Raw genomic sequence first — 27,208 nt, 5'->3', positions numbered from 1 at the left:
AAAGAAAATGTCACCCCTATATTCAAGAAGGAGGACTCAGGACATTATAGGCCAGTCAGCCTCACCTTGATCACTGGGAAGGTGATGGAGCAGCTATTCCTGGAAACCATACCCGGGCATGTAAAAGACAAGAAAGTCATGCTTGATCAATGAGATCAACTTCTACAATGAAATGACTGGCCTGGTAGACAAGGGGAGAGCAGTAGATAGTGTCTATGTAGACTTCAGTAAGACTTTCAACATTGTCTCCCTCACAGTGAAGTTGTTGAAGTATGGGCTGGATGGGCAGATGGATTGAAAACTGTCTGAATGGCCAGGCCAGACGCTGGCACAAAGCCTAGTAGCGTACCCCAGAGGGTCCTCTTTAACATCATTCATTAATGATCTGGACAATGGGCAGAGTGTACCCTCAGCAAACTTAATGATGACCCAAAACTGGGAGGAGTGGCTGATGCACCAGAGTGTCATGCTGCCATCAAGAGGGACCTTGACAAGCTGGAGAAATGGGCTGACAGGAATCTCATGAAGGTCAACAAAAGCAAGTGCCAAGTCCTGCACCTGGGGAAGAGCAACCCCATGCACCAGTATATGCTGGGGCCAATCAGCTGGAGAGCATCTTGACAGGAGAGGATCTGGGGGTTCTGATGGACACCAAGTTGGACATAAGCCAGCAACATGCCCTGGCAGGAAAAAAGGGCTAATGGTATCCTGGACTGCATGAGGAAAAGTGTTGCCAGCAGGTCAAGGAAGGTGATCCTTCCCCTCTGCCCAGCACTGGTGAGGCCACACCTGAAATGCTGTGTCCAGTTCTGGGCTCCTCCGTACAAGAGAGATATGGGCATATGGGAGAGAGTCTGACAAAGGGCCACAAAGATGATTAAAGGAGAAAGGCAGAGAGAGCTGGGACTGTTCAGCTTAGAGAAGAAAAGACTCGATATTGATGTGTATAAATACCTGAAGGGAGGGTGCAAAGGGGACGGAGCCAGGCGTTTCTCAGTGGTGCCCGGTGACAGGACCAGAGGCAACGGGCCCAAACCAAAACACAGGAGGTGCTGTCTCAACACCAGGAAACACTTTTTTCACTGTAAGGGTGACCAAGCACTGTCATAGGTTGCCCAAGGAGGTTGCGGAGTCTCCCTCCTTGGAGATATTCAGAAGCCATTTGGACACAGTCCTGGCTTGAGGTGGCCCTGCTTGGACAGGGGCTTTGGACCAGATGACCTCCGGAGGTCCCTGCCAACCTCCACTGTTCTGTGATAGCACATGGCATCAAAAGAGCTGACAAAGTCATGTATTAGCAACATCTTTGCCTTTCGAAATGCATGATGTTGCTGGCTGATTTTCTGTGTGCCTTTGGCACTGCAGAGTGGCCAAGTTCTGTCTCAGACTTTCCCAAATCCTGACTCCCTTCTCTCCCCCAGTCTAAGGTTACTGTGAATGTGGCTCATAAAGCTATTCTGATGCAATGTTTGACAAATTTCTCCTGCCTTGGGTTATTGCACAATGGGTGTGCTGGCACAGATAATTTAGCCGTGTCACAAGCTCTGACAAATGTGTGTCTATGACATGTAGACCATGAAAGTCTCTAGCTCACTTCAGTTCCAAAAGAGTATGGGGTTAGCCTTTGAGACCAAACTCCTTGTGCTCTGCTCCATGGAAAAATTTACCAGGACTCGGTTTCTAAACAAGAACATCCTACAGGCACACTGTATTCACATGGAAATCAACTCCAGGCGCCCGACTTCCCTCCAAACGCATTTCTGTCAGCCCTGCACCTCCCCATCCCCTCAGTCCACCTCTGTCATGGTAGAAAAACCCCAGAGTCCAAGTTTCACTTCCAAGAGATTTTCAAATTCCTTACACCCTTGTTTAGCTCTTTTCTCCTTTTCTAGCTATCCAAAGCAGAACCTTAAAATCTGCCTTCAAAACTTTCAGTCTGTGGGTGGATCCAGGACACAACAAACAGCAATTTATTGTTCTTTCACAATTTGGGGAGTTGGGAGCTTGCTCATCTCAGAAACATCCCAGACAGCCTGCAGTGGTGCTGTCTGGTATCTGTACAGCAGCAATGATCTCCAGTAGTGCAGAGTATGGCAATGTTCTAACGGCTCTAGTAAGAAAATAGGATGGAAGTGTGTGTTTGATGCACGTTTTGCTCGTCGGAGTTTGAAAGGCCAACAGAGTGTAGTGGTTGCGAGACATTTATTCCCCCTCTTCCTTAGCAGCTGGTGTTCATTAGCTGGGCTCAGCAGAGCACCACTGCTGTCAAGCAGGAGCAAAGTTGTTACTAGCACTGGTAATCTCCAGTCATGAAGAGTGGGCTTAACTCCCAATAAACTATAAGGTACAGATGTAAATTCAGTACGCTTGGAAAGCAAAACGCAAGTCCACGTGGCTGTGGCCAGTGCAGGCTGGAAGGAGGGACTAAAAGAGTGTATTCTTTTACTTCAGTTCGGCGCTGATGCATGAAAGATTGCATGTTTTAAACTAATTGTGAAGCTGAGAAAAGCTAGGAAGCAGGCACTGTGTCTGTTTGCCAGGCCATCCTAGCCAGCATGTTTTAGTGCCAACCTGCAGCCTCTCATAGCAGTAGGTTCAGTTTGCAGTTTTACAAACATTTTGTGAGTCATCCGTACTTGTTCAGAAGGGATTTTGTCAGGGTGACTGTGCTGACTGCCTTTGCTACCTCTCTCCAAGCCCCATCTCCTTGCCTTCACTGCAGCAGAATACGCACAAAACAAGTGCATGACACAAAACCAAAAGCCCAGGACAGACGTATTTCAGTACTGGCATCTGAGCATGCCCTGCAGGGAAATCCAGGCTTCTCCTGTGGCATGTCAGCAGCCACAAACAAACAAGCTTTGCTCCTCTTGCATACAAAATGTTTTAAATATTAAATCCTCTCAGCCCCTCTGCCTGAATGCTAGCTACATACACTATTCAGACCAGTAAAGAGCTCAAAAAACAATCACCAATTTAAGGCAGTCTTTCTTTAGAGGACAAACAGTTGCAAAAATCTGGGTTTTAATAGTACCCTTATTTGAAATGTCACAAGGAAGACATCTACAACACTGTCCCAATGGGGTTTAAGAAGTGAAATGTCTGAAGCATAAAAGAGAGATTACTCTTCAGGTCCACTGGGCCACGAACAGGTTTCTCTCCCATTTTGTATAAGATGGAAGATGTCATCAGGCACTCTCTCCTCCTCCTTAGTTCAACATGAGCTCTAATCAAGGAAAAAATAATGAAAAGAATACTGCTGTCCTCCCAGCAGCTAGGCTGTGGTAATGAAGCAGGTTTTTACATTGATAAAGTGTCAGGGGAGCTGGGGAGTGTGCAGCCACCTGATATTAGGCAGAAAACTAAGAGTGGAGAAACTTCAGTAGGGGTTGAACTGAGCCCTCAAAATGTCAGGGAGAAAATGGAAAAAGCTGATGTCGCACTATGCAGGAGACGAAGAGAAAGACATGTTCAGCATATCACATAGGGTTTGTATGTCCCTCTGGAAGTGTTTTGTTTCATGGGGGTGTTTTGGGGTTTTTTTTTTGTTTATTTTGAAGTTAAGAGTATTTGTCTGGAAATAGGATGTTTGTTACTTTGGAGATTATTGATTCCTGCCACTAATTCCTTATTTGATGTAATAAGCCTCTTTGTAACATTCTATTTGTTTTGCTGTGGAAATACTTATGAAGCAACAACAACAAAAAAAGGATTATTGCTTTATGGTTTAAATTTAGCCTCTGGGTAATTATGTGTGTCTCAGTAACTTTGAGAGAAGAAAATGCAGATGGGACAGGAATTCTCCTGAGGAAAAAAATATCTTGTTGTGCTTTCAGGCCACCTTTTTGTGAGCAAATAGTGTCTAATATCTTGTTAAAGTAACAACTGTGCCATTTCCTAAGGCATTTTTAATTGTAAGCCGGTGAATAATTTCTGCCTTTTTTTTTTTTTTTCAAACTAGCCATTCTTGGTATTTCTGTCTCTGGCGCAGCACACTGACTGATGTCAGAATGATGTAGCATGAGATGCTACAATTTAAAAGAAAGTATTTCTAGGTTTTCATAGTGCACAGAGGTGAATGTTGGTGCTGAAAATGAAGGTGTTAAATACACACCAGCTGGAAGGGTACAGGTTGTGTTCTTGAACAAGGTGGGAATTTATACAATGGGCAAATCTCTGGGTAGGGTGGTGAAACATGAAACTCTCTAGAAAGGTATGAAATAATGTCACAAACAGCGATGCGGGTACAAAAGAATCAGTGTTGTAAAATGTACGCAAAGAGCCAGCCTGATCGGCAGGGATCACAGATCCTTAACGTGACCATTAAATGGCTAGGAATGACCCAGGCATCTGCACAGCAGCTGGCAACACAGCTACTGGGGAGAGCTCTCCTTGTAGTCTGCTTCAGTAGATTTGTGCTTGCAATAACTGTAGCAGTTACTGCAAGGAGAGGTGAGTCTACTGGAGTTGGCTGAATAAGGGATTTTTTGCATTTGGTACTCAAATGAAACAAAATAAATAACAAGTGGGGTAAGGAAAACTGAATAAAAATAGCATATTGGGGCATTAATTTTTTTATCGCAAACTGAAAAATAGCATTTCAGGTCAGAATCAAATATTTTGTCCAATGCATTTTTAATGTGCTTTTTTTTTTTTAAGAAAAGTATGTCTAGTGAATTGTTTTCTCAGCTGAAACTACTCACTAAGTTTGACCTCACCTCGCAGACAGTTTCTGACCTGCCAGAGCTCAGGTTTTTCGCAGTTTCACTGTTTGTCACAAACATTTCACCCAGCCCTAATTCTTACTCTTCAAGTGGACATTTTAGGCCACAGCTCTTCGCAGTAAGTCACTGCTATTTATCACCTGCCCTTCATGCAATCTGGGGGTCTGAAATCCTGCTGGCACAAAATAGTTAATCACTCTTAAAGCTCCCAAATTTGTTCACTTCCAGGAATTTTCCACTTCAGTAACAAGACATAGTGTGGGCACCATGCTATTTCCTATGCATCTTTTCTCCTAGAAACTGAATTATCATGGTTTGGAATTGCTAACACTGCCAACTTCTGTTATTAAAGTGTTTGTTTGGAATTACTGTATTGTGGCTGTTCCGAGTCACTGGGTATTTTAGCTTTTGATTAATTCCTCAGAAAGTGGATAAGTTGCGCTTTTTTGACATTACCAATTTAAAGTGCCTGTTTGGAGATGAATTTGATTTTCTGCAGTATCATTCGTTTGCCTTTCTTCATGCTGGCACTGGTAAAATGGTCTATTACAAACTAACTCAGTCAGGGGATATACATAATTCCTCTCACTCTGTTCTTTGACTGGTCTGTAGGTGCTGCAGTAGCAGAGGCAACTTTTTCAATTTGGCTATATAAATGTTGAGCTTGCCGTCCGCAACTGGTGAGGCTCCCCACCCAAGTTTCCTTTGTTAAAACCAACAGGTTTTTGCATTTTGGATTGAGATTTGCCATGATGGTCACAGATTATTTGGACTGCCAACCAAAACTGTTTTGTTTACATGTTTTACATGTCTGTGGATTGATATTTTAGGATTACAGTTGTGTTAGTGAATATTGGAATAAGAAGATAGGGTGCTGTTGCTTTTTTTAATTAGACAAATTGCATACTGACAGAAGTGTAAGATACCTGCTAATGAACAGGCTGTGTGCATATGGTCACTGTGGACCACATATAATCACCATGTAATACTGTGGTCCACAGAGGCCCATCAGGAGGTCTGGTCTTCACGCTAGCTAAATATAGGGAAGATGGTTCCTCCATTATGTGCTTCAGCCCTTAACCCTTCATCAGAGGCAGCAGCTGCCTCTCAGCATAGGCAAAATTTGAGTTTGTGGCAGCAGATTTCTCAGAAGAGGATCCTTAGAGGAGAAGGGTGGTGGGAAAGATCAGTGGGGTTTTAGAGGGTTGTAGGAGGTTTGGGGAGTAGGGCTGTGCTCCCATTGTCATCCCTCAGCCTCCCACCACGGTTTCTTCCCCAGCCCTATAGACGTTCTTCCCGCCTAAAGCGTTGCTTCCTCTCTCCATCCTGAGGCTGCCACACATGCACAGGAATAACTGCTTTATCCCTATATCAAACCATGCTCAACCATGCAAGTGTCCCTGAGCACCAGGAGCCAGGGTGGGGGGACATGCCAAGAGGGAAGGCAGCTCTGCTATTCTGGCTCTTGCTTGGAGGCGGCTCTGCTTCTGAGTGTAACAATTATGGTAAGAAACAGCCATGTGATGGAGACTAGAGGGATACCCCAAAAATGTTTAATCCAAGTTGCCAGAAACACCAGGGGGTGGTGTCACAACTCCAGTCACAGCTGGCTTGGTTGGGTGACAGAGAGCTGAAGGAGTCTGGGTCCTTGCCTCAGGTCTGTTGTTTGGCAGAAGCATCCATAGGATAGTTCAGGAAGCCCTTCAGCAGCAGAAGATTGGGGACATCTTTGCAAATATATTAATGGTGATCTGGTCTCCTGCAGATCTTCGAAATACAAGGTTACACCTCAAAACTGAATAAGGGAAGAAGATGGCAGGAGAAGCCTCCAGAGACTAGTGTTTGGAGGAAAAAAATATTGTATTTAACCAGATAAAGTAACTTACTATGAAAAGTAAAGCAAATAATTTTTCTAAAGTGCATCTAGCTAGATGCTAGTGCATCTAGCATCTAGACCTTTCCTTCAAAAATGCATCTTTGAAGACTTGTTGCTGTAAGTAAGTTTGTTCACAGACACAAAACCATGTTACTATAGAGAGAAGAGATTTTGAAACAAACCAGACACAGTAATGCCTATAGCTAGCAAATATATCTGTTGAGCTCAGGCTGATTTTCGTCGTGCCATTTTATTCAAGTCATTCACGGATTGACCTTGAACTGTGAAGTATGATCTCTTCAGCTTTGTAAAATCAGCTTTTGGTTCAATATTATTACCTTTGGAGAAGCAAGTGTCTTCTCACAGTGCTCTACAGACAACAGAAGGACAATCACTAACATTTTAGAACATTTTTTTATTACAATGGGTCCTAACATCCATCTGTTTTTTCTGGCGTGCATTAGATTTTCAACCAGCATTTAGTACGTTTTCCCTCTGGATTTCTAGTACTCAGAAATATCCCATTTTTATTGTTCCAAAAATATATTCTTGAATTAGATACATAGTAAATTATCTTCTCTAATAAAGATTGTTTCCTACTGTAGTTGTCGGATATTTTGTTCTTGGGATTAGGGATAAGAGATTTGAGAATTAATGCTGCAAAGCTCATGTGGTGTAACTATCTTAATTCCGCCATGCCCTTTTTTAAAAATCATTTAAACTTGCATGATTATATTTTATGTGACCAGCCAGCATTTGGCTAAAAGGTTTGATGTTAATGAAGTAGTACAGTAATGAAACAGAGGAGGCTCCATTTTAGAGCTTGAGGTGTGAGACATGAGCTTGTGTGATCTTATCAGTAGGCATTTTGCAGTTAGTATTATTGAAAAGGGGGCCGAAATCTTAATTTGTGTGTCTAGCACTACTTGGCTTTATCTTTGGAAAAGAATAAGAAATTGAGTAATTCCCTGGGAAAATGCAGGTGTCTGCATTGTGATACTGTGGCCTAATGAAAGATTGATGACTTGGGTATGTCATTATTCACACTGTGCTAATCAGAGTCATAAGCCTGTCTAGTCATTCATTATTTCTTTTTAACAAAATACAGAGTTCATGGCCCAAGATGATTCTGCTTTGTTTGGGTATTTTGAAGAAATACGTTCTGTATATGATAGGCAAGATTTTAACTCTATGAAGACGTAATTAATTGTAAAAATCTACACTTTTATTATGATTCTCTTCCCCCGGGAGACCTAGTCTGGGCAGCCTGTTCTTTCTTGGGGAGCTTGTAACTTTCCCAAGAGTAAATCAAAATCATAATAAATCAATCCCTCAGTCAGCTGAAACAGGAGGGAGCTATGTTTGAGCCATGAGTCAAGAACGGATTCACATGGGCTAAAGAATGAGAAAACAAATTGGTCAGGTTTAGAGTTTTAAACAAAGGGACAGCTTGGTTATATTTTTCACTATCCACAGATGCTTGTGCAAGCAGAAAATTTGCTGATTAGTTTTCCTAAAAACCCTCACTGCAATCTAGGCTAGGCAGCACTTTAAAGTTTATATTGAAGCTGTTTCTCAACACAAAACCAAGTCTGGAATAAGCATAATTTTGGGGGGTAGTAAAAGACTGCTTAGAGCCTAAATTAAAATCTGAATAATTTTAGTTGAAAATCTGATTTTTCTGCAGAGCCTAGCTGGATACATGACTGCAGATGTGCTGTTTGGTTGGTTCACGTGCCAGACTGCTCTGTATTTCTCACGGTGCACTAGGAAGAACTGCTGAGCAAAAGCATTGCCTCCCTCCTCCAGGACGTGGGACCATTGTAGCTATCATGGACCAGGTGGTCCAGTCCAGGGAACAAACTGGGATGCTGAGGCAGCAGAAGTACCTTGCCAGTAAGGCACCATCAGAAAGTACTTAGATCTTCAACTGATAGTTAATCAATTTATATTTTCACCAAAAGCAAGCACTTCCTCCCAAAATTGTCTAAATAATTTTAATCTAAACTCTGTCTCAGTGGCACTTCACCCATCTTCCCAGAGATGAACAGGAGTCTTTGCCCACTTTGGTCTGCTCTAGTGATTGCCACAGGCTTCTTTCTCACTGTAGAAGTACCACCATCTCCCAGGGGCTGAACATTTAAAATCACCAGGGAAGTGGAGAGCAGTCATTACATGGTAACTGAATCATGGCAAACCCTCCTTATGGTTTTATTGCCTTAATTGCTCACGAAAAGGAGTTATAAGGCGTGTTACCATGACTGATACGGGAGACTTGTCACACAGGAAAGAGAGCTTAAAGGAAGAGATAATGTACCCTACAAATTAGCCAACATCTTAATGGATTCTAGTACAGGAATTTTAATGGTGTAAAACTTTTACATTTGCTTCTTTGGGTAGGGATTTTCTATTTAATTTGCCTTCAGTTTATTCACTCATTGATAAAACTACATTTAATCCCATTCTATAAATCCTGTTAGGAGTGAGATAGTTCTCTGCAGACTCTAAAATCTGGCTGGCATATCTGGGCTGATACTTCAGAGAAAGTGAACCTCCAGGGTTACAAATATTTTTTGCTCATCATGCAGTGACATAAGGAAAGGGGGGAGTTCATTCCTGCCCTCTGCTAACAGATAACTTTCAGAAGCAGATGCAAAATTTTCTTCTCCATTTTTCTCTTCCCATTTTCTGTACTTGGCATGGCAGTGCAAAGCGCCCCTGGTAGCCTATACTTCATCAATACTGCTTTGCTATCAGCATTATTATTGGGAAAGGCAAGCTAAATTAAGCAACAGTAAGACTCTCTACTCCCATTGAATTTTCCTCATGTCGAATTATGTAGCTGATGTAAATCAGCACAGCTCTGCTGGCTTCAGTTGTGCTCATTTATGCCAACTAAAGAGCAATGTGGCAAGTAGCTCTTTGTAGCAGCTGGCTTCTCACATACCCAGCTCAGATTTACTCCTCTCTTGGAGCAATCTCTGGGGTGGTATCAACCACCCAGTTGCAACTGAGCAAAATGATTTGCATCTACAGAATAAATTCAGAAGTTGCTCCAGAGGTTATGCCCCACTGTGCTCAGAAGTTATTTTACATCAGGGTGACCTATGTCATCAGGAAGAGCTGCGTGAGCATCACTGGGCTCCGAGATGTTTTGGTGATGTTCTGGACACCTCGCCACACTGCTGCATGCCTGTTGTGACCACCCATGACCTCTTTGCCCATCAGTCCTGCTCTTGGGTCACACACACCAGCTGTCACCATTCAAGCACTGGAGAGCTGCTGGGTTCTGCCTCTTGCGTCTGCAAGCACTCAGAGTTAACAAGACTGGCAAGTATATGGGCCGTTATTTTCTAGCAAGCCCTGCACTATATCCAGCCATTATACTTACAGATGACCCAGTACTAAGCTCTTAGATTTTCTTGCCCTCTAGGCAGAGGCAAGGATGAATTCCTGATATCCCAGAAAACACACATCCAGTGCTGTCCTGTTCACACGACAACAAGCTGGATGGCATTAACCAGCTCTTTCTCGGAGCTCATCCACAACAAAACAGGAGACTAAGGAGAGAAAACCCTTGACTTCTAGTAGGAGACAGCCAAGGCAGCCAGGAGCATTTTGCTTCAGAGGTGCTACCAGACACAAGAGCTGCAGGAATCTGACCCTCAGCCCCACAACTAGTTGGCTGCTGTCCTGATAACCCTCTGGGTATGACCACACGGCAGAGCAGGGTAAGCATCACTGTGTGGGTTCTTAATTTAAGTGTTCTGTATTGCCTGGGGAGATGTACAGCCAGTTTTTCCTTTTATTGTTCCTGCAGGACACTGCCGCGCTGAGCAGAAACTTCCCACTCTGAGTTCTCAGTTTGCTGGGCAGGCTCCAAACAGTAGCATCCGTCAGCGAAAATGCTGCCTGCTTTTCCTCTGGCTCCCTGAAGAGATTATACCCCCACCAGCCAATATTTGGAGTCTACAGCAACTGATTTTGCGCAATTGCCTCTCCTGCCCTAAAACTCCTACTTATCCACCATGACATGCCCAGCCCAGAGCAAATTCAAACAAACAAAAAAACCACCATACAACATCCTTATGAAGAGCTGCTCAGCTCTTGCTGTATAGTTCTACAATAAGGAGTATGGTGCATTTTGATCATGCAGGGAATTAATTCAGAAAGCTGGTTTGCTGTCAAGTTCATCTTTGCAAATCTGAGCAAACTGCTTTATTTTTCACTTACCATCTCATTTAGATATTATTTTTTCAGTGAAATCGTAGCAAAGCTTTTTTAATGTCAGCATAAATCTTAGGAAGGTTTTCTTTGTAGTAAAACCTTTGTCAGTGTATTTGCAAAACCACTGTTATCAATATTGCAAAAACATATGAAGCATAAAACAGGCAACACATTGCAAAGCACAAATTACAAAAAAGCAAACTCTCATGTCCCCTTGAATGCCTGAAGCTTATTGCAAAACTGCATGGATGGCACAGTGAAGGTCAAGCATGTTCACACAACAAGTTTGAGATACAGAAAGTGCTGTTAAAGGTTGTTACTTTCTAAGGCCTGTCTTGCCTTTTCCTTGGTTAGGCACCTATGCTCATACAGCTCCATGAAGCAGCCAGAGTTGCCTTTCTGATCAACAGCAGCACCACACATCACACTCGATTGTTACAGTTTTCATAAACAGATCTGTTCCTTGCTGTTGCACCAGGCTCCTTCCTCACCTCCGTTTTCTCCTGTTTATTCTGATCATGCTGCTAATGAGGCACTTGTTTCCTGACCTCTGGCCTCTTGACAGCCTCATGCAGCCCCTGTGATGTTAAATGAAATCAGGCACAGCAGCAGCCCAGCAATCAAACCACTGAAATCAATCTCTGCAATCTAGGTGGGCTTCATTAGTATTTTTTTTATTCTGGGCAGCACAGGAGGGAAGGTAGAAGAGGGGAAGTATCACGCCTGGTGTTTGCCAAGATCAGAGTGGCACACTGGAGATGGATACTGAAATTTGGTGTGAAAAAAACTGTATCTTTGTGGCCATGGTAACAAAGCAATAGCTGCTTACGTTTCTTGATTTACAGGATCAGTAACTAGTGTCAAGATCTTAAAAAATGGTAACATTAACATCTGGCTTAACATCTGGCAAACCTAGAAGTTAAGAGGCAAGAGAGTATTAAAATGAAGCTGTTCTGGTGGAGTTGTTTGTAACACCCAAAGATAGTTTGGCGGCAGAAGTCACTGTAGCAGCAAGAGAAGAAATAAAATGAAAGAGCAAGAGACCAAGAAAGGAGATAATTGGGAGAGCTTGGAGGGGAAGGGGCTGGGTTTGTTTGAGGAGCTCATCAAGGAAGGACTCACAATGAGGGAGCAGGAGCAGGCTCGGTCAGTCCAAAAGGATGGTGGAAGTGGGGATGTAACAGCAGTTCGTGGAGTTACAAGCAGACACTGGTACTGGAGGCCAGGAACCTCCACAGCTTCTATTCACTACCTTCTTCATCCTCCAGCTGTGCTTCACTGCTTGCACTGCAAAGACCCATCGTGAACTTTGTCTTTTCCTATGGCCTACATCTTGCTATTAAAAATTCTTGGGTTTGTAAGTGTCCAGAAGCAATCGACAACCCATGAATGCAGATAGCTTCAGACCTCCAGACTGAATCTATCAAAAGTGTCATGGCTTTTTCTGAAGCACTTGAAAATGGTGGTCATCATTTAGGCAGAAGCACTCTGCAGCTTGAAAAGGCTGGGTAATGGGATCTATAAAATAATTTTACTCTTGATGGGGAACACAGATATTCTTGGCTGGCTTTCACTAGGGGCCCTGCTAGGCAGCATGGGGAAGAATCCCACAGTCTATGAGTCTCTGAGCAGCGCAGGAGTAGAGGGTGCATACAATACCAAGGGCATACTTGGGAGGAAATGTCTGTCCTCTTGTGTGGAAGGAAAGGCACAGTGAAGTGAAAGCTTTGTTTAAATGCATCTACTTCCTGACAGGTACCCCAGTAAACACATGGAAGGCTTGGTCCTTTTTGTACATCACCAATGTAAATAAATTAAACTTATGCCTTTTGTTAGAAACGCACCAGTATGAGCTGTTCTTGACAGAACTGTTTGCTGAGTCCTTCAATCCCTGTTTTCTTGAAAAGGGTGGACCTTTTCAGGAGCATTCTCTTCAGACTAATTTCTCCTTTTACTTGTTGTAGGATGTTTGTTTCTATAGAAGCAGCCACACACTAGATGGCTGGAGTCCATCCTTAACATCCCTCTCATGAATCCTCTCAAAAAGCATCATGGTACAGTGGATTAAAAACATTGTATAAGTAAATTTGTGCAGACACACATGGTGGAGCTAAGAGTGGCAACTTTTTTTTCTCTTTGATTCTTATGTGCTGCTAGAAATAAACTAGTTTTAATTGCTTCATAGTCCTAAGGTGAAGCCTCCCATTAGCAACAGCTACTGTATCTTAAAGATGGTAATAGGAAACACTTCAATACCACTTTCTGTCTTCAAAGTATTTTGCAGACATTCTTTACCTCTGAATTAAGGATGAGTTTCTGTCCCTTTCAACACTTTTCCGATGAGGCAAATGTTCAATCTGCCATGGAAAGGAGATAAATTTAATGACTCCAAATTCTGCACTGGAATAGGGTCATGTTCTGCTGTTTTGTTTTTGTGGTGTAAGGTGGCCCCAAAGGACATACGGCTGGTATCACCTCTGCAGATCTTCAGGCTATATGAGGTTAGATGCCTATAGTGCTTCTGTCTTCATACAGCTAGTGTAGGGCATGGGCTTCTACCCACCCCATGCGTTTCAGCCCTATGCACCAGGCACGATGTGAGGGGCAGGTGTGAGCTCCTGGCTCTGGAGAAGGCTGGGGGATGTGTGTGCATCTCTGAGCAGTGGCTTAGCCCCTGTGTTGCCATGAGGCATTATCAGACATCCCTCATCCAGCCTCGCAGAGATAGCCCCGTGTCGGTGAGCTGCTGTGCCACAGGCAGGGGAAGCATTCATTGCAGGAGATGAAGCTGTGCAGCCAGCATTCATACCATACTTCCTATCAGTACCCAGTACCACACAGCGGAACTGATGAGCCAACTGGTGGAGACTGAGGCCCCCAAGTTGGGAATGTCTCTGAATGACCACGTCTGAAGAAGGAGGAGGCTTTACCCTGTCATTGGTATCGTTGACAAAACTCCCATTGACTTGGAGGAGAGTATGAGGAGGCCCAACAGTGTTGACTTCTGATGTCATCTCGCTGGTTTACTTTGTTTTCTAAAGACCCCTTTGTGCTTCTCTCCCTTGCTTTGTATGCTAAATATCCAGGCCATTTCTGTGCTCGGGGTCCCCATTTGTAATTAGATTGCATTTGTTGTGACCCTGTTACGTACAGGTTGACTAGAAAGTCACACTGATCTTTTGATATAAGTTTTAGTAAAAGCCACAAGAGGAGGAGGAGGGAAGCAAGGGCGCGGAGGAGGGCTGCTATTGTTCTGCCCTCGGCACTGCCAAATCATCCCTTGTTTTTTCTGCAGACTGACTGTGTGTTCAAACACTGCTTGAACAAATGGGGCGCAGTCAGGAGGCTGGCGAGAGGGTTAGCTGGGTCTTAGCTAGAAATACTTGTGTGAGTCAGGAAGCAGGCATGGGAGGAAGGCAATTAAGTGGAGACATCTGTGTAGCTTAGTTTTCAGCAGCTCTGCCTGGGGTAGGGGTGGGAGAGTCATGCCTAAGATGACATAACGTATTTTGTCTTTCACGAGTTGAAAACAGAGGAAACTGCGAAAGCAAAGCATGGTCTGTGTCACGCATGGTCCGGGCGTACCAAGTACATAATGGAGCAGTGTCAGTGCTTTCTGCTCTGCCTTTCACACCCCAAAATAACTCTTCAAGACAGAGAGCTGAGGAGAATGTGATATGGTCCAAAAACTGATCTTGGACTTTTTTCGCAGACGACTGAGCCAGAGACCGACTGCTGAAGAATTGGAGCAGAGGAACATACTGAAACGTAAGTCCTGATACTGCTGACATTTAACCTGAAGCAAGCTAGTTTGGGTTAGTTTAGATGTATGTTGGGTGTTTTTTATAAAACATCAACTATTCTGTACATGCATCGTGAGTAATAAAGTGCATCAGAAATGCAAATAAGCGTGCAAGTCTGGAGCAACATCTAGAACTGCAGAAACAATTATTTAAAATCAGAGTTAGTAAATTCACAAAAGTGAACAACGGGGGAAAAATCCCCAGATGTTGACACTCTCTTGCAACTCCTGTTCCAAAGAGAGGGTCAGTCATTCTGAAAAGCCTTTATGTGGCTCTTACATGGATGACCATCCCATTATAAGTTAGTAAAGACATTATGGCATGGCTTAATTAGTTTCCCTAAAAATCTTTGCAGCAATCTAGGCTAGGTGGAGCCTTTATTCAATTACAAAAAGAAACCAATGTGACTCGGGATTATTTCCCTGAACTGTTCCCCTGAAACTCTTCAAGTCAGCCAAAAAACTTGCTGGTAGATCCTCAGAACATTAAAGGATGTTTTAAAGGGACAAAAGACCATGTAGACAGCCTGGTCGGAGTTAAGTTAGTAGATATGTTGCCACCAGCTTCAAGGGAAGCAGGACTGAGTCTAGCATGAATCTCGTAATCTCATGAATGAATAGGAAAAAGAAAAGACAGTTTCTTTACTCACGTTGAAGTGGTTTGAATATAATTTTTTTTAAAAAAAAAGCTGTTTATCTAATTGTTACTTTGGAAACAGAAAACAAAAGAAACAAGTTCTTCCCTTTTAAAGGTAGTAAATCCATCATTCTAGGGAAATTAAAAAAAATTACTACAAAAAAAAGTATTCCTAAATGGTACCTTAAAATACCATGAGTCTCCTTAGGTAGCTCTGTAATTTACTTTCTCTTGTTGTTCAAATAGCTGCATTGTACAGAATCATTAAAATGTGGTAGCAGAAGATTAATTATCTGAAAATTAGTAGAATTGATTGATTAAATACTTCAAAATCAAATTCCTAGCAAGTTAATGATAGTGTTAACGCTCAGCAGGGTTTTTTCATCTGTTCATATTATTACACGTGGCAGACAAAGAGAAAGAGAGAGACACCGCTGTCAGTGCAAAGAGGAGAAAAGACCGGAGAGCAGAGCAGCGTGGGCAAGCCCAAGGCTGCCAGAAAAGCCATTTGTTTGGGGCCAGCCCCCTTTTGGTAGCTGTGCTCCTACCGTCTGCTCCTAACTCCCGTGCCTGGCAGCTGGAGAAAGTCAGGGGCAGAAACTGGGGAAACAGGTGGCACGTCCAGGTGTGATTGTCTCATGGGGAGGGGGTAGCGCAACAGCTGGAGGAGGGGAAACCTGCAACGTGACTGATGCCAGGCTCGGGCGAGCAGGGATAGAGGCCAGTTTTCTGGGCAGCTCTTGTTATTATCCCGGGACTTGCCACCAGCATGACCCAACATGTGTCATGCACCACCTGGCACTGGTGAGGGTGGCTGGGGGGAGGTGGGGGTCTCTGGCAGCTGCTTTGGCAGCAGTGTTCGAACTGGATCAGCAGAGAGGCAGCATCTCCAACACTGGGTGCCTTGCAGAGGTTCCTAAAGGTCACATTGCCAAGCACAGCAGTCACGTAGCGACCTGAAGATGTCTTACATTTCAGAGGAATTCTCCCGAGTCACATTGATTTCCTTTTGAATTGAATAAAGGCTCTTAAATAACAGGGATGTGTTTGAAAATATTACCCTGAACCCAGAACTATATTGTATTTCCTAAATGGAATTTTTTTAACTTGGTTCCTAAGGACAGATCTGCCCCAAAACATGTGTGTCTTGGTAGACAAACGAGTTCATAATTACAGGAAAAAGTAATGTGGTATTTCCAAGGCATCTCAACTTTTGGTGAAGCACAGTAGGAAAGGAACAAACAATTAAAATAGATATATAATTTTAAAAAAAGAGAGCATAAAAATGCTCCACTCATAAGCAAGTAAATATAAATAGTGTTTTGTTTGTACAGCATCACTTGGTGTCCTTTCCCTAGACTTCTGTGAAGAAGAATTATAACAAATGTAATGGAGCCTAGAGAAAAAGAGACATAGGAAGCAATAATGAGAAGAGTGTAAATTCTCTGCATAAGCAGGTCAAGCTATTTGCAAAAGCCTGGTTCTTAGCACACACACCTACAAAAAAAAAAAAAATAGAAAACACAGCAAGCTCCCAGGTGGAGTAAATAGGATTTCCTCTGCAGTTAAAGCTGAAATCTCCTTGATGCAAATGTCATGTCTGGTCCCATGACGTTCCTGATACATGTGTAACCACATTATTGCCCGTTCTGATGGGAAGAAATGAGGCAAAATGCAGTTGGACATCCAGTCTTAATGCATGAAGTGATCACTTTGTAGCTCCGTGCTACTGCAATAATTACGAGATGGTCAGCTTCATTGAATTGCAAGGGCAAAGCGCCCATTGCACAAGTTCCAGTGTACTTGTGGGTACCAACAGTAAGATTACAGCAGCCACAGCAAAGAAACTGAGAACATGGACACCGGTGCTTGAAGGGTCCTTCACTGAAGTATACACAATTCACTGGCTCTTATTTAAGTCAAAGGCACGTAGTGAGAGGAGTCCAGACCTGCAGGGTTAGTGTGAAGACTAAAGAACACTTTTCGCAGTTAAGCTTGCTGGCCAAGTTTATGAGGAAGGATGCCCGGATCCCCCCCACGCACCATCCCCATGCCACTTCTCAGAGTACTTCAGTTGTCAGCCTGGCACATTTGGGTTTGCACAAATACCTCACAAAAGTGAGGGTTAGGTAGGTTCTGAGGCTCTCAGGCTGTACTGGGGGACATTTCACACTGGCACAGAAATCAGGCCTGAAAATCACACACACACACAGAGGTCTAGAGAAACAGCATCTCCTGAACACAGAAGAGAAAATAAAGCAACAGTTTTGTAGCTTTGTAAGACTGGCATGACTTTATTAGCTTCAAAGAAACAGCTAAAACAGCCATTTTCTGGTTTCAGATGAGAATGTATTCCTAATTCCTGGCTTTTACCCGACCGAGGTCTTCAGCCTGCCTGGCTGTCTCCGAAGCGGGTGGCTGGGCTGAGAAGGGAGGAGAAAGGGAAGACATGGTGCGCCAAGTACAAAAATGAATGGCCATAACTAAGTTTTACACATAACTCCTTGGCTGCTTGCAGTTCTACCCTGACTCTGTGCAGGCTCTGTTTAGCGCTGTGTCTCTCTGGCTTAATCTTACAAGGATTTATTAGTGGCTCTGCTTCCGAGAGTAGGCATTTGCAGGACCAGCTCCTCCAAATTTGAGACACAAAGAGAAGAACAAAATTGCTAGAAGAGAGTCCAGCCCAGCAGGGACAGGAACCATTGAAAGAGGAAAAATATATTTATCAGTGTATGTATTCCAGTTATCATTTAAAAAGCCATTTGTGACTCCCTGCTGTCTTCTGTTCTTTTTATTCCAGTATCATTTTCCTTCCTCCTGAAAATACAAGGAGTATTTTTGATAAAATGATATTTAAAGATCAGAAACATATTGTAAAACATCATAACATTGACTGGCTCTTTGTCCACTTCGGTAGAGATTTCCCAGTCCGGCTGAAGCCAGTGAGCAGTTGTGATAGACCTGGCAGCTCTATTGTCCTGAGCAGCAAGAAACCTGGCTTCCAGCCCAGCCCTCCTCAGCTGCTCAGAGACTTCTGTGGTCTCTGAACCTTAAGTCTTATTTATATGTGGGGAAAGCTCCAATTTTGAATGCATTGGTTTGAAACGCTGTATCTCCTCCATTGTGGGCAGGCTTCCATTGGGTTAGGATTATATTTTTTTTGGCTTGTCCCAGTTGGTTAGTGGGAGTGCTGACCTGTGCTCTCCTGGCTAAAGAGGTTACGGCTGGCAGTTTGTTACTGCTGCTCTGTCAGGGGTGCCTCCTTCTCCCACAGGATCAGCAGAGAGGAACATGGGATTCCCCGTTGGGTTTAATTCAGTCCAAGGTTGGAGAATTTAAATCAATCCACCTATCCCAAACTGGCCTTTGAAGTCCATAATCTCCCCTGCAGATAGTTATTCCTGGCTGAGTGAAAACAAAATCACACCAGGGGCACACCTGTTATGCATGGGCATGATTGGAGTAGGGAGCAATTCAGCCATTAACAAAGCAGTGGAAATGGATCCTAACTGACTGAGGAGCTGCCTACCTAGAAACCTGGGCTTTTAGTGACTTTCAGTAAAGTACAGTGGAAAGACATGCATGACAGCCTGCTCCTAAGTCGAAGAAAGGTTAGTACAGTCAAATGTTATCGTCCTCTGGAGGAAAAATGGTTGAGGCTTCCCCTAGTAAGTACTTGTAACGTGACCTTTTGGCTTAATGTTGAAAGTGAATTGCCCTAGGATGTGCTTTTATGCTCCAGTGTGATGCTGTGAAGGCTCATGATGGAAGGACATTCTGCTCAGGTCATGGGAAGTTGCAGATTTTGCCTGTCACCCCTGTTCTGAATTTTTTTTCCATTCTCCAAAGAGTAGCTGCAGAGAAATTATTCTGTAGGTGGGGAAAAAAAAATGCAAGTGTTTCTTTTCCAACCATTGACCTCGCAGCCTCGCAGAATCTGACCGTGTCATAGCTAAGCCCCCTGAGGCCACCAGGCCTGTAGGCAGGGGAGATGACGGTTTCTGAAGAGCTGGCTTGCTGCCTGGCCCTTCTAGAAAGTGACACATGTGAAGAGGTGTCAACACAGGGAAGGAAGGAGGCTGTAGATGTTTTGTGAAGTGTGTGAAGAAGTGCAGTAGTTACCAGTCGAGGAAGTTCACCAGCCCCAGAGGGACATGCTGCGCACAAGAGAGGTCCTGAAACATTAATATGCTGATGGAGAAGTTTATTTTGTTGCATAGTGGGCATTCCTGATGAGTCCACAGCCTGAGATCCTTGTAAATCTTTTACAGCCCGGAATGAGCAAGAGGAGCAGGAGGAAAAACGAGAGATAAAGAGAAGATTAACACGTAAGGTGAGAAGTAACTTTGATCCTATTGTGGCACTACTGTAACTTTTTCCCTACTGCACAAGTTGTTTGCCCTTTTCCTTTTCCCCAGCACCATTTTCAAAAGTAGAGTGTGAAACAAGTCTTAAAAGAAATCTTTAAAATAAATCACCTATGTTATAGGGTTTAAGTCCACAGACAGTGAAGGGAAGCGCTTTGCAGGCTATTGTTGGTAACATTTTGAAACTGGACAAAAGATCTAGTCTTTATAACAGAAGGAGCTTTGAACAGTGAAGGACACAGAGCGTAGCGTTGGTCTAACCCTGCTCCCTGTATGTGTAATGGCTTCTGCAGCCATTACAAAGAGAGAGCACATTACAACACTGCTGATTGCATTTGAGGATTCCACATAAAAAAGCATTAAACTGGGAAATAATTTTTTCTGGAAAAGGAGATTGTCATTTTCATTTGAGGCATTTAAACTAAATAGAGACAAGCATTCACAAAATGGCGTATAGTGCAAAAAACAATCTTGTATTGGCAGGGAAGGATGAACAGAACAGCATAGTTTGGGTTTCCTCCCATTTGAAAGTCATTTACTCTTAAAACTGAAGAACGATCACTTCAGATACACACTTTCTGTTCCACAGCTGGTGTAAATGTCTACAGATGCCCCAATATGCATAGCCAACAATCTATCCTGTTATAAACTTTATTTCACCACTGACATATTTCCTGTCTCCAGAGGTGGAGAAAGCCCCCTTAAAAACTTCACACACTTGCAAAGCACCACCAACCCCTTCCCATACATTTTTAGGTGGCTTAGTCTTTTTGACCTATGGGATCACAAACTTTCAGGGTATAAATAATGACAAGGAAAGGGCCCTAAATACACATGCAAAGGGTACATTCAGAGAGTGGGATTGTTTTATTTTATTGGTTAAAAATCTCACACCTTATTCTCAGCTCGTGTTATTTGAATGGCAGCAGAGTTCTCCATCACCAATGGGGGGACACTGCTGTTGTCTGCAAGAGCTAAGAATGTGGCCCAGAGAGCTCTAATTTAAAAAAAAAACCCAAAACTTAAATTCCTAACAACAATAGCAGGGATGGTCTCACATCCCCTCATAGCACTGCCTGAAAGAAAAGATCCTAACTGCATTGCAGATGTTTCATAGGACTTAGATGCTGCACAAAGGCTAGAAATACTGTTTTACCAGGCTTTCAATTTCCCTGTACATTGGAGGGTAAACACGTACAGGAATCCAGTGTAACTCTTGATGCCATTTGATGGACGCTGTAATAGACAAAAAACAAAGCTACCCATACCCAATCTGCTGCCTAAGAAATGGAGGCTTGCGAACCCAGCCAGCATTGTCACTGTGCAGTTCCCGTCCTCCGCTGTTTTGTGGGAAAGGTACAAAGCACATGAATTGTCTGTTGCAGGCAGAGGCCACAGCTGCTTGCTGAACTAAAACGCCCAGGCTGCTAAGCGTTGCAGTAGTGCCTGCTCCCTGAAACCTCAGCAATCTTCTATGAGATTTCCTTCTTTGCCTGGGTTGCACTTTTAAGTAGGAACAATGGTGAGAGCAGCATTAGTCTGAGCCGCTGGCAGCTGGCTCTTCAATGTTCATACTCCCATTCCCAGTCACATTCCTTTTAGCCTTTTTTTGCGTCTTGCCTAGTAAAGATTTTTCTCCCACACATTTATGAGGTTGGTAGCAACAGGGTTTAACATTGTTTGATTTTGATCATCTTTTTAAAATGTTATAATCATTCTGGTGACACACTGTAATTTTAATGAAAGAACCACAGGCCTGGTCTAAAAACAAATTTTGTTCTCACCTACCAAACATATTGTTATAAAAGCTTAGAAACCACTAGAGGAAAGAAGTGAATGAAGTGTGCAAGTGGATAGATAACAACTAAAACTGCTAACCACCTTGTGGATCCTGCAAAAATTGTTGTTATTCTCCAGCCCTGTCTTTCATGAGCGTGTCCCACATGTGTCGTTGTGTCTACAGCAGAGTAGCAGGCACCTTTTGTCAATTTGTACTGAAGTCTTATTACCGAAGGATTTTAAACCTCAGATCAAGCAGAAGTTTAATTGAGCATGGCAAGTGTTTTGCCCAGTGGACCTTTCTCTTTGCGCTGAGGTTTAATGCACACACATGCCTACAGGCTAAATTCAACATAAGCAAAGTATGCCATATTGCCTCCTTGTAACCGCGTGTAGCTGGTAATAAGGGAGGGGGGTTCTGCAGAAGTTGCTGAAAAGACTTTTGACCTTGCAATATAGAAATTACTACTGTCCGCAATTTTTTTGGTGGCATTATTCCAACTCCAAGGGAACAACCCGCTTCATCCATTAAAAAGCTGTTCTTAAAACTCCTTCAGCACTGACATTTTGTTAGAGTATTATGATGATAAGTTGTAACATGACATGCTGTAATAAGTAAGATTACCTTGCTAGGTCTAGATGCCTTATTAAAGTCAGCAATAAATACCCAGTTGAATTCATCATCTGGACAGGCAATTTCTAAAAAAAAAAATTAAAAAAAAAAAATCAGGTGACCTATAGCAAGCTGCCCCTTTAAGCACTTTCCATCTTCTCAGACTCATCTAACTCCAAATTAACTGGGGATAAGGAATAGCTGCCATTCAAAGAGCAAAAAGGAGGCAAATGCTGCTTGGGACAGTTTCTCTGTAGCTACTGTCCCTCCTACCCGAGGAAGGAGAGGTGAAGTATATTTGCCTGTCATCTGAGATGCCCACAGATGGGTTCTGCCCATCCAACCACCCTGTGCTCCCTCTCCCTGCCCCTCGGGGCCCACCGAGCAACTTTCTTTGAGTGGAGGGACATGTGGATTAGGAGGGGATTTCTCTGAGCACTGGTCTTGGCCCACAAGGAATATTAACGTGCAAAGGCCCTCTGGGAAAAGTGTAGCAGGCGGGTGCCCTCCATGAGGAGATCTGGGCCCCTAGGAATTGCTACTAAGAATTTATCCTCTGAACTGTGCTGAATTTGGCTGGACACCAAGGCAATTAACACAAGCCTGAACTCCCCCTGAGGATTTCCATTAGAGAGGGAGAGTCATAGCCTGGATTAACAGAACACGTTACAAATCACTTGCAAAGAGGAATAAAACTTCTCTTTTCCTACCTTCTCTCGTCTCAAATAGCATCATGGTCCCTGTTCCCCAGAGCCGTTTACTGCTTCCTGTTCCCCAGTGTCAGTAGCTAATTTTAGCAGAGTTCTAGCTCCAAAACTAAAAAATCTCATAGTAGTAATAACAACAACCAAAGTGATGAGGTATGCCTTTTTCTTAAAAGCCATGCAATAATCTGAAATATTTGCTACCATTAAATTCCTGCTCCGGTACAACTTCAACTCTCTGTTCACTGGAGAGCAAGCTGGTGCCTCACTGGGAAATGTCTTGCTGTTCAATCTTTTCTTTAATTGACCTCCACTGGTTTGCATCAGCACAGGCTGTTCAAAATAATGAACTCTTGAGAGAGGTGGGACTCATCAGAGGGGGTGAAAGGAAGGCGGGGGAAAAAAGGTCAGAGAAGGAAAAAGGTTAGCGGCTAATTTGGATAAACTGTGTTTATAGTCAGAGGGAAAGGTCTTCGGGGCATTTTCATCACATCCTGCTCCTGTATCTTACTGCAAAAAGGTGGGGAACGAAGGAGAGAGGGGGTTGTATGTGCTGCTAGTTAGGATCTGTAATTTTTCACCTTGGTTTCTTCCCTAAATAACAACCATAACATTTTAATGAGGTAACAAAGCAGGCAACGAAGTGACAAGAAAATGAGCTTCACTGTGACTAAAGAAGAGCGAACTCAGCTTTTCACATTTGACTAAATCCCAAGACCAGACTGGCAAGAGTGCGTCCCCTTCCGCTTTACCTGGTGGTGGTGCTTGGGTTTGCTTCATTTCAAGCCAAGAACAAAAGGGTTTGTGTTAAACCTTCCCTTGAAAATTGCCTTAGTATCGAAGCTTGAAACGTGCCCATTTTTATCTCCAGTGATCCAGAATATACAGAGGAAACCTTGACCTCCCGTGACAAGACATGGGAAGTCCTGTCCTCATTTACGCTGCTTTTGCATTCATACAAATCCATTTACTTAAAAAGGGTTTTTTGCCCTAGTCCACACTCAAATAATGAGGTCCTGCTCCCTCGGCTCACAAATCTTCACAAATAGATACACAGTTGGACTCGATGATCCTAGAGGTCTTTTCCAACCTTAATGATTCTATGATTCTATATGCCCAGGATGTGTACCCAGAAAAAGTCCAGGCATATACATCCTTCTGACATTAACAGAATTAACTAAACACGGGTCCAGCTCAGTGAGTAAGATCCCTTTCTCCCACGTTGAACACCACTGCGTTGTGCAGGCAACTGCATCGTGTCCTTGACTGTGTCCTTTTACTGTAAGTTTCCAACATGCCCTATTGTTTCTGCCTGGTAGAAGAAGCAGAGCTCGTTCTCAGGTGTTGCCCAAGAAGGATGGTGTAGCATTAAGCAATTTTGACCCAAGAGACTGCGCTCACAGGTCTGAAAATAAACTCCAGGGTGAGATCTCAGGGGAGCTGCGCCCTTATCGTGAACAGACATTGCAGTGATACCTACGGTGGAGCCACTTAGAGTCTGTTAGCAAAGCTGTTTTCCCCGCTATCTAAGAGTTAAGGGTGCTCTGGGTAGCCCAGACATACTAAGAGGCCCTCATGCTTAGCAGCTCACAGAAAATCTTAGCAATGGTATGAGAAAGAGGCAGGGCAGTTTGTTAACTGTTCAAATAATGTAGCTTTAATTAATTGCTTTTAGAAAACCACTCAGTGTGGTTGTCTCTCCGTTTAGTATGATTAGATAAGCACTTTGGTTTAATATACTGAATATTTTGTGAGTGTATTTGTATGCATAAATATATGTAGGTTTATGCATATACATGCACTGTGGTATAAGTTGTGGATTTCAGGACTCTCTTTCACAGTCCGGGCACTGGCACAAAATTCAATGCATCTTTTTCCTGTTCATAGCTGTGCCCCGGGCCTCCTGGGTCACCCTGAGCTGGGTACTCTGTCTCTGTGCTTCACTTGCTCCAACTGCTCTGTGGGGATGGAGACACTGCCCACCACCTGATGGGGTGTATAAGGACCTGAAATTGCACTGGTTGTAGGTTTCTGAAACAAAGGCAGCGCAGCTAAAAATAATACACAGCAATAGTTGGATGAATTTAGAGGAAGAGAAGAAGCAGCTTTTAGTCTCTCTTACATCCAGGCGTCACCTAAGAATGAAAAATGCACATCTCACCCTTATCTTTGAAATTTGGGGTGTAGTCATAATATTATTTCAGCATAAAGATATTCTATTCCCATAGTCAGGGCTTAGATTCTAAATGATTGGAAGCAAAATTCTGCTGTGCTGTCTGAGTAGTAATGCATCAGCACTAACAAACCTGCAGCTCCTAGGACTAGGGCCGCTAGAAAAACCTAGCAATTTGAAATCACATTCAAGATGAGTTGTAGGTCAGAGAGAAGCCTCACTCATAGCGTAACTGTGATTATACTCCAAGCAAGGTATAGCGGTTTAGTTTGCTTGCTTTTGTTCAAAGCCTGTCTATTAACTGCAGCGTGTATTTGGCTTGCAGGTGACTTAGGCAGAGGTATCAGGGCTGCAGGCTGAAGAGGCAATTCTCTTCTGCTAGAGTGAAAAAATAACATTTTAAAATCTATGCATGTTTCAATCTACTCTACAGAAAAGCCCTCTGGCTTTTCTGACATGGTACTCCAGCTCACAGATAGGTTTGTCCTGGTGTCTGTGAAAAGAAAAGGTGCTGTATATGCATACTGTATATGCATTTTGTTTACTTAGAAAAGGTCCCCAAAACCTGTAGTCTGGGTTCAGAAAGTCACACTTCTTTCTAACCTCACTGCATATGCGCTTTTTGGCTGACCTGAGTCTGGCTGGCCTGAACACGGGTATATAAAATGGGGCTTTTCTTGGGAAACTCTTGGAAGAAAGAAGTGGAAGCTTATAAATGTTGCATGACAAAACACGTGCAGCTCACCCCAGGAAACTTCATGCCTCCCATAGAAGAAGGTGGGCATGAGAAAACTGTCTGGTTTTAGGATTTTTGCCATATCCAGAAGTTTTAGAGTTGCTCTTTTTCAAACCCCCAAGGAGCTGACTGATGCCAGCTGTCCTAGGCAAGGGCGTTACCTGGCAGTGCAGAGTTGTGCTCCCGGTTACCCCTTCTTTGCGGGACTTCTCTCCCTTCAGTGTGTGCCAAATGGCTGGGCTGCAGCCAGGAGGCGTAGGACATGATCCCTGTCCCTGAGCATCTCACAGGCGGGGCATTAGTGCAGCTCTGCAGACCCTCTATGTGAGGTGTTTGAACCCAGTTCATGAGTGCATGCTCAGGGCTGTCTGTGCAAGGAGAGCAGCCCCACTGCCACCTCCAGTTGCAAGCATCTTTTCTGAAAAGGGGAGAGAGGCAACCACCCTTGCCAAGAACAAGCACACAAGGATTTAAGTCCAGAGGCAGGATGGGGTGGGAGGAGCTATCTTGCATCAGCACCCAAATGCTGGAGAAAGGTGGGATTTCAAGCATGTGCTTCTCTCTCGTAGTCTCGCAAATTTTTCACCCTCCACTTAGCATCCTGGCTGTTTTGAATCTTAATTCTCCCTGGAAGATGAAATGCAGGGACCTGAGATACTTGTTTTTGGGAGGAAGGTGGAATTGCGTGTCAGGATCCAGGAGCCTAACTACCTTTGCAGAATAGTGTCTTTAGCATCTCATGAATAGTTAGACCTTTCCCTAGTCTCAAGGGTGAAGTATTGCAAAACACCTATTTCTAGGGAGTGGGAACAGCATGATACACTGTCTAGCTAATTGTTAGCAGCATATTATTTTTTCTGATATATCATGATTACAAACATTCCACTCTAACAGCGAAACTTTTGCAGCTAACATACAGCCACATGCACGCATATATGTAGCACCTTCTTCAGAAACACTTGTGTAATTGCTTTTGACATTAGCCACCATGCTGTGCTTCCAGTGAGAATTGATCCCTGAAAGCCAACGCCTGTCCCTAGCCACATAACTGGCTGTACGCTACGTGGACTACCAGCACACTACTGTTTCTAATTGGAGAGGGGAGTTTTGGCTGTGGCTGCCTATTCTGCTGTGGAATTTGAAAAAAATGCTTTGGAACAATGAAGACGCTTTCTTGACATGATACAATCCACCCTTGCAATTTTTTTTCTTGGCCTGTAGTATGCAGTGTAAACTGTTAAATACACTGTGGCACAAAACTGAGCTGCAGCATACAGCGAAAAGTTCAACGAGCAATAGTCATCATCAGCCTGCCTGCCTTTTCTGGAGGTAAGGACAAGTCAGCAGAATATCAGAATGGTAAGGAAAGTTGTTTGTCACCTTTTGCACATAATTCAGGGCAGGATCCACTCGGTGCCTTTGCCTGACTCTTCTCAGGGTGGAGAGTGTACGGCCTGTGCAGGTAGTCTTAAAGTTGTGTTGTGGTCTTCGTCTCTTCCTTGAGACATCAGTGCACTAGGAGACTTTATTGCATTACATCTTATTTCTGCCGGGGGGACCAACCTCACCC

At 43.5% G+C, this 27,208-nt stretch overlaps 1 protein-coding gene across 5 annotated transcripts in view; it reads left to right on the top strand.

The window, feature by feature from the left end:
- PHACTR1 (phosphatase and actin regulator 1) overlaps positions 1-27,208 on the top strand; it is a 314,482-nt gene that overhangs the window by 276,298 nt on the left and 10,976 nt on the right. For all 5 annotated transcript variants that reach the window (XM_075084044.1, XM_075084041.1, XM_075084042.1 and 2 more), the window contains 2 exons: positions 14,540-14,595; positions 19,538-19,599. In XM_075084044.1, coding sequence (XP_074940145.1) covers positions 14,540-14,595; positions 19,538-19,599 — 118 coding nt within the window. The remainder of the gene's footprint in view (positions 1-14,539; positions 14,596-19,537; positions 19,600-27,208) is intronic.

Source organism: Phalacrocorax aristotelis, chromosome 2, assembly GCF_949628215.1.
Source record: "Phalacrocorax aristotelis chromosome 2, bGulAri2.1, whole genome shotgun sequence".
NCBI classification, from domain to species: Eukaryota; Metazoa; Chordata; class Aves; order Suliformes; family Phalacrocoracidae; genus Phalacrocorax; species Phalacrocorax aristotelis.
Note: the sequence above shows the minus strand (reverse complement) of the source record. Positions and strands in the feature narration are given on the sequence as shown.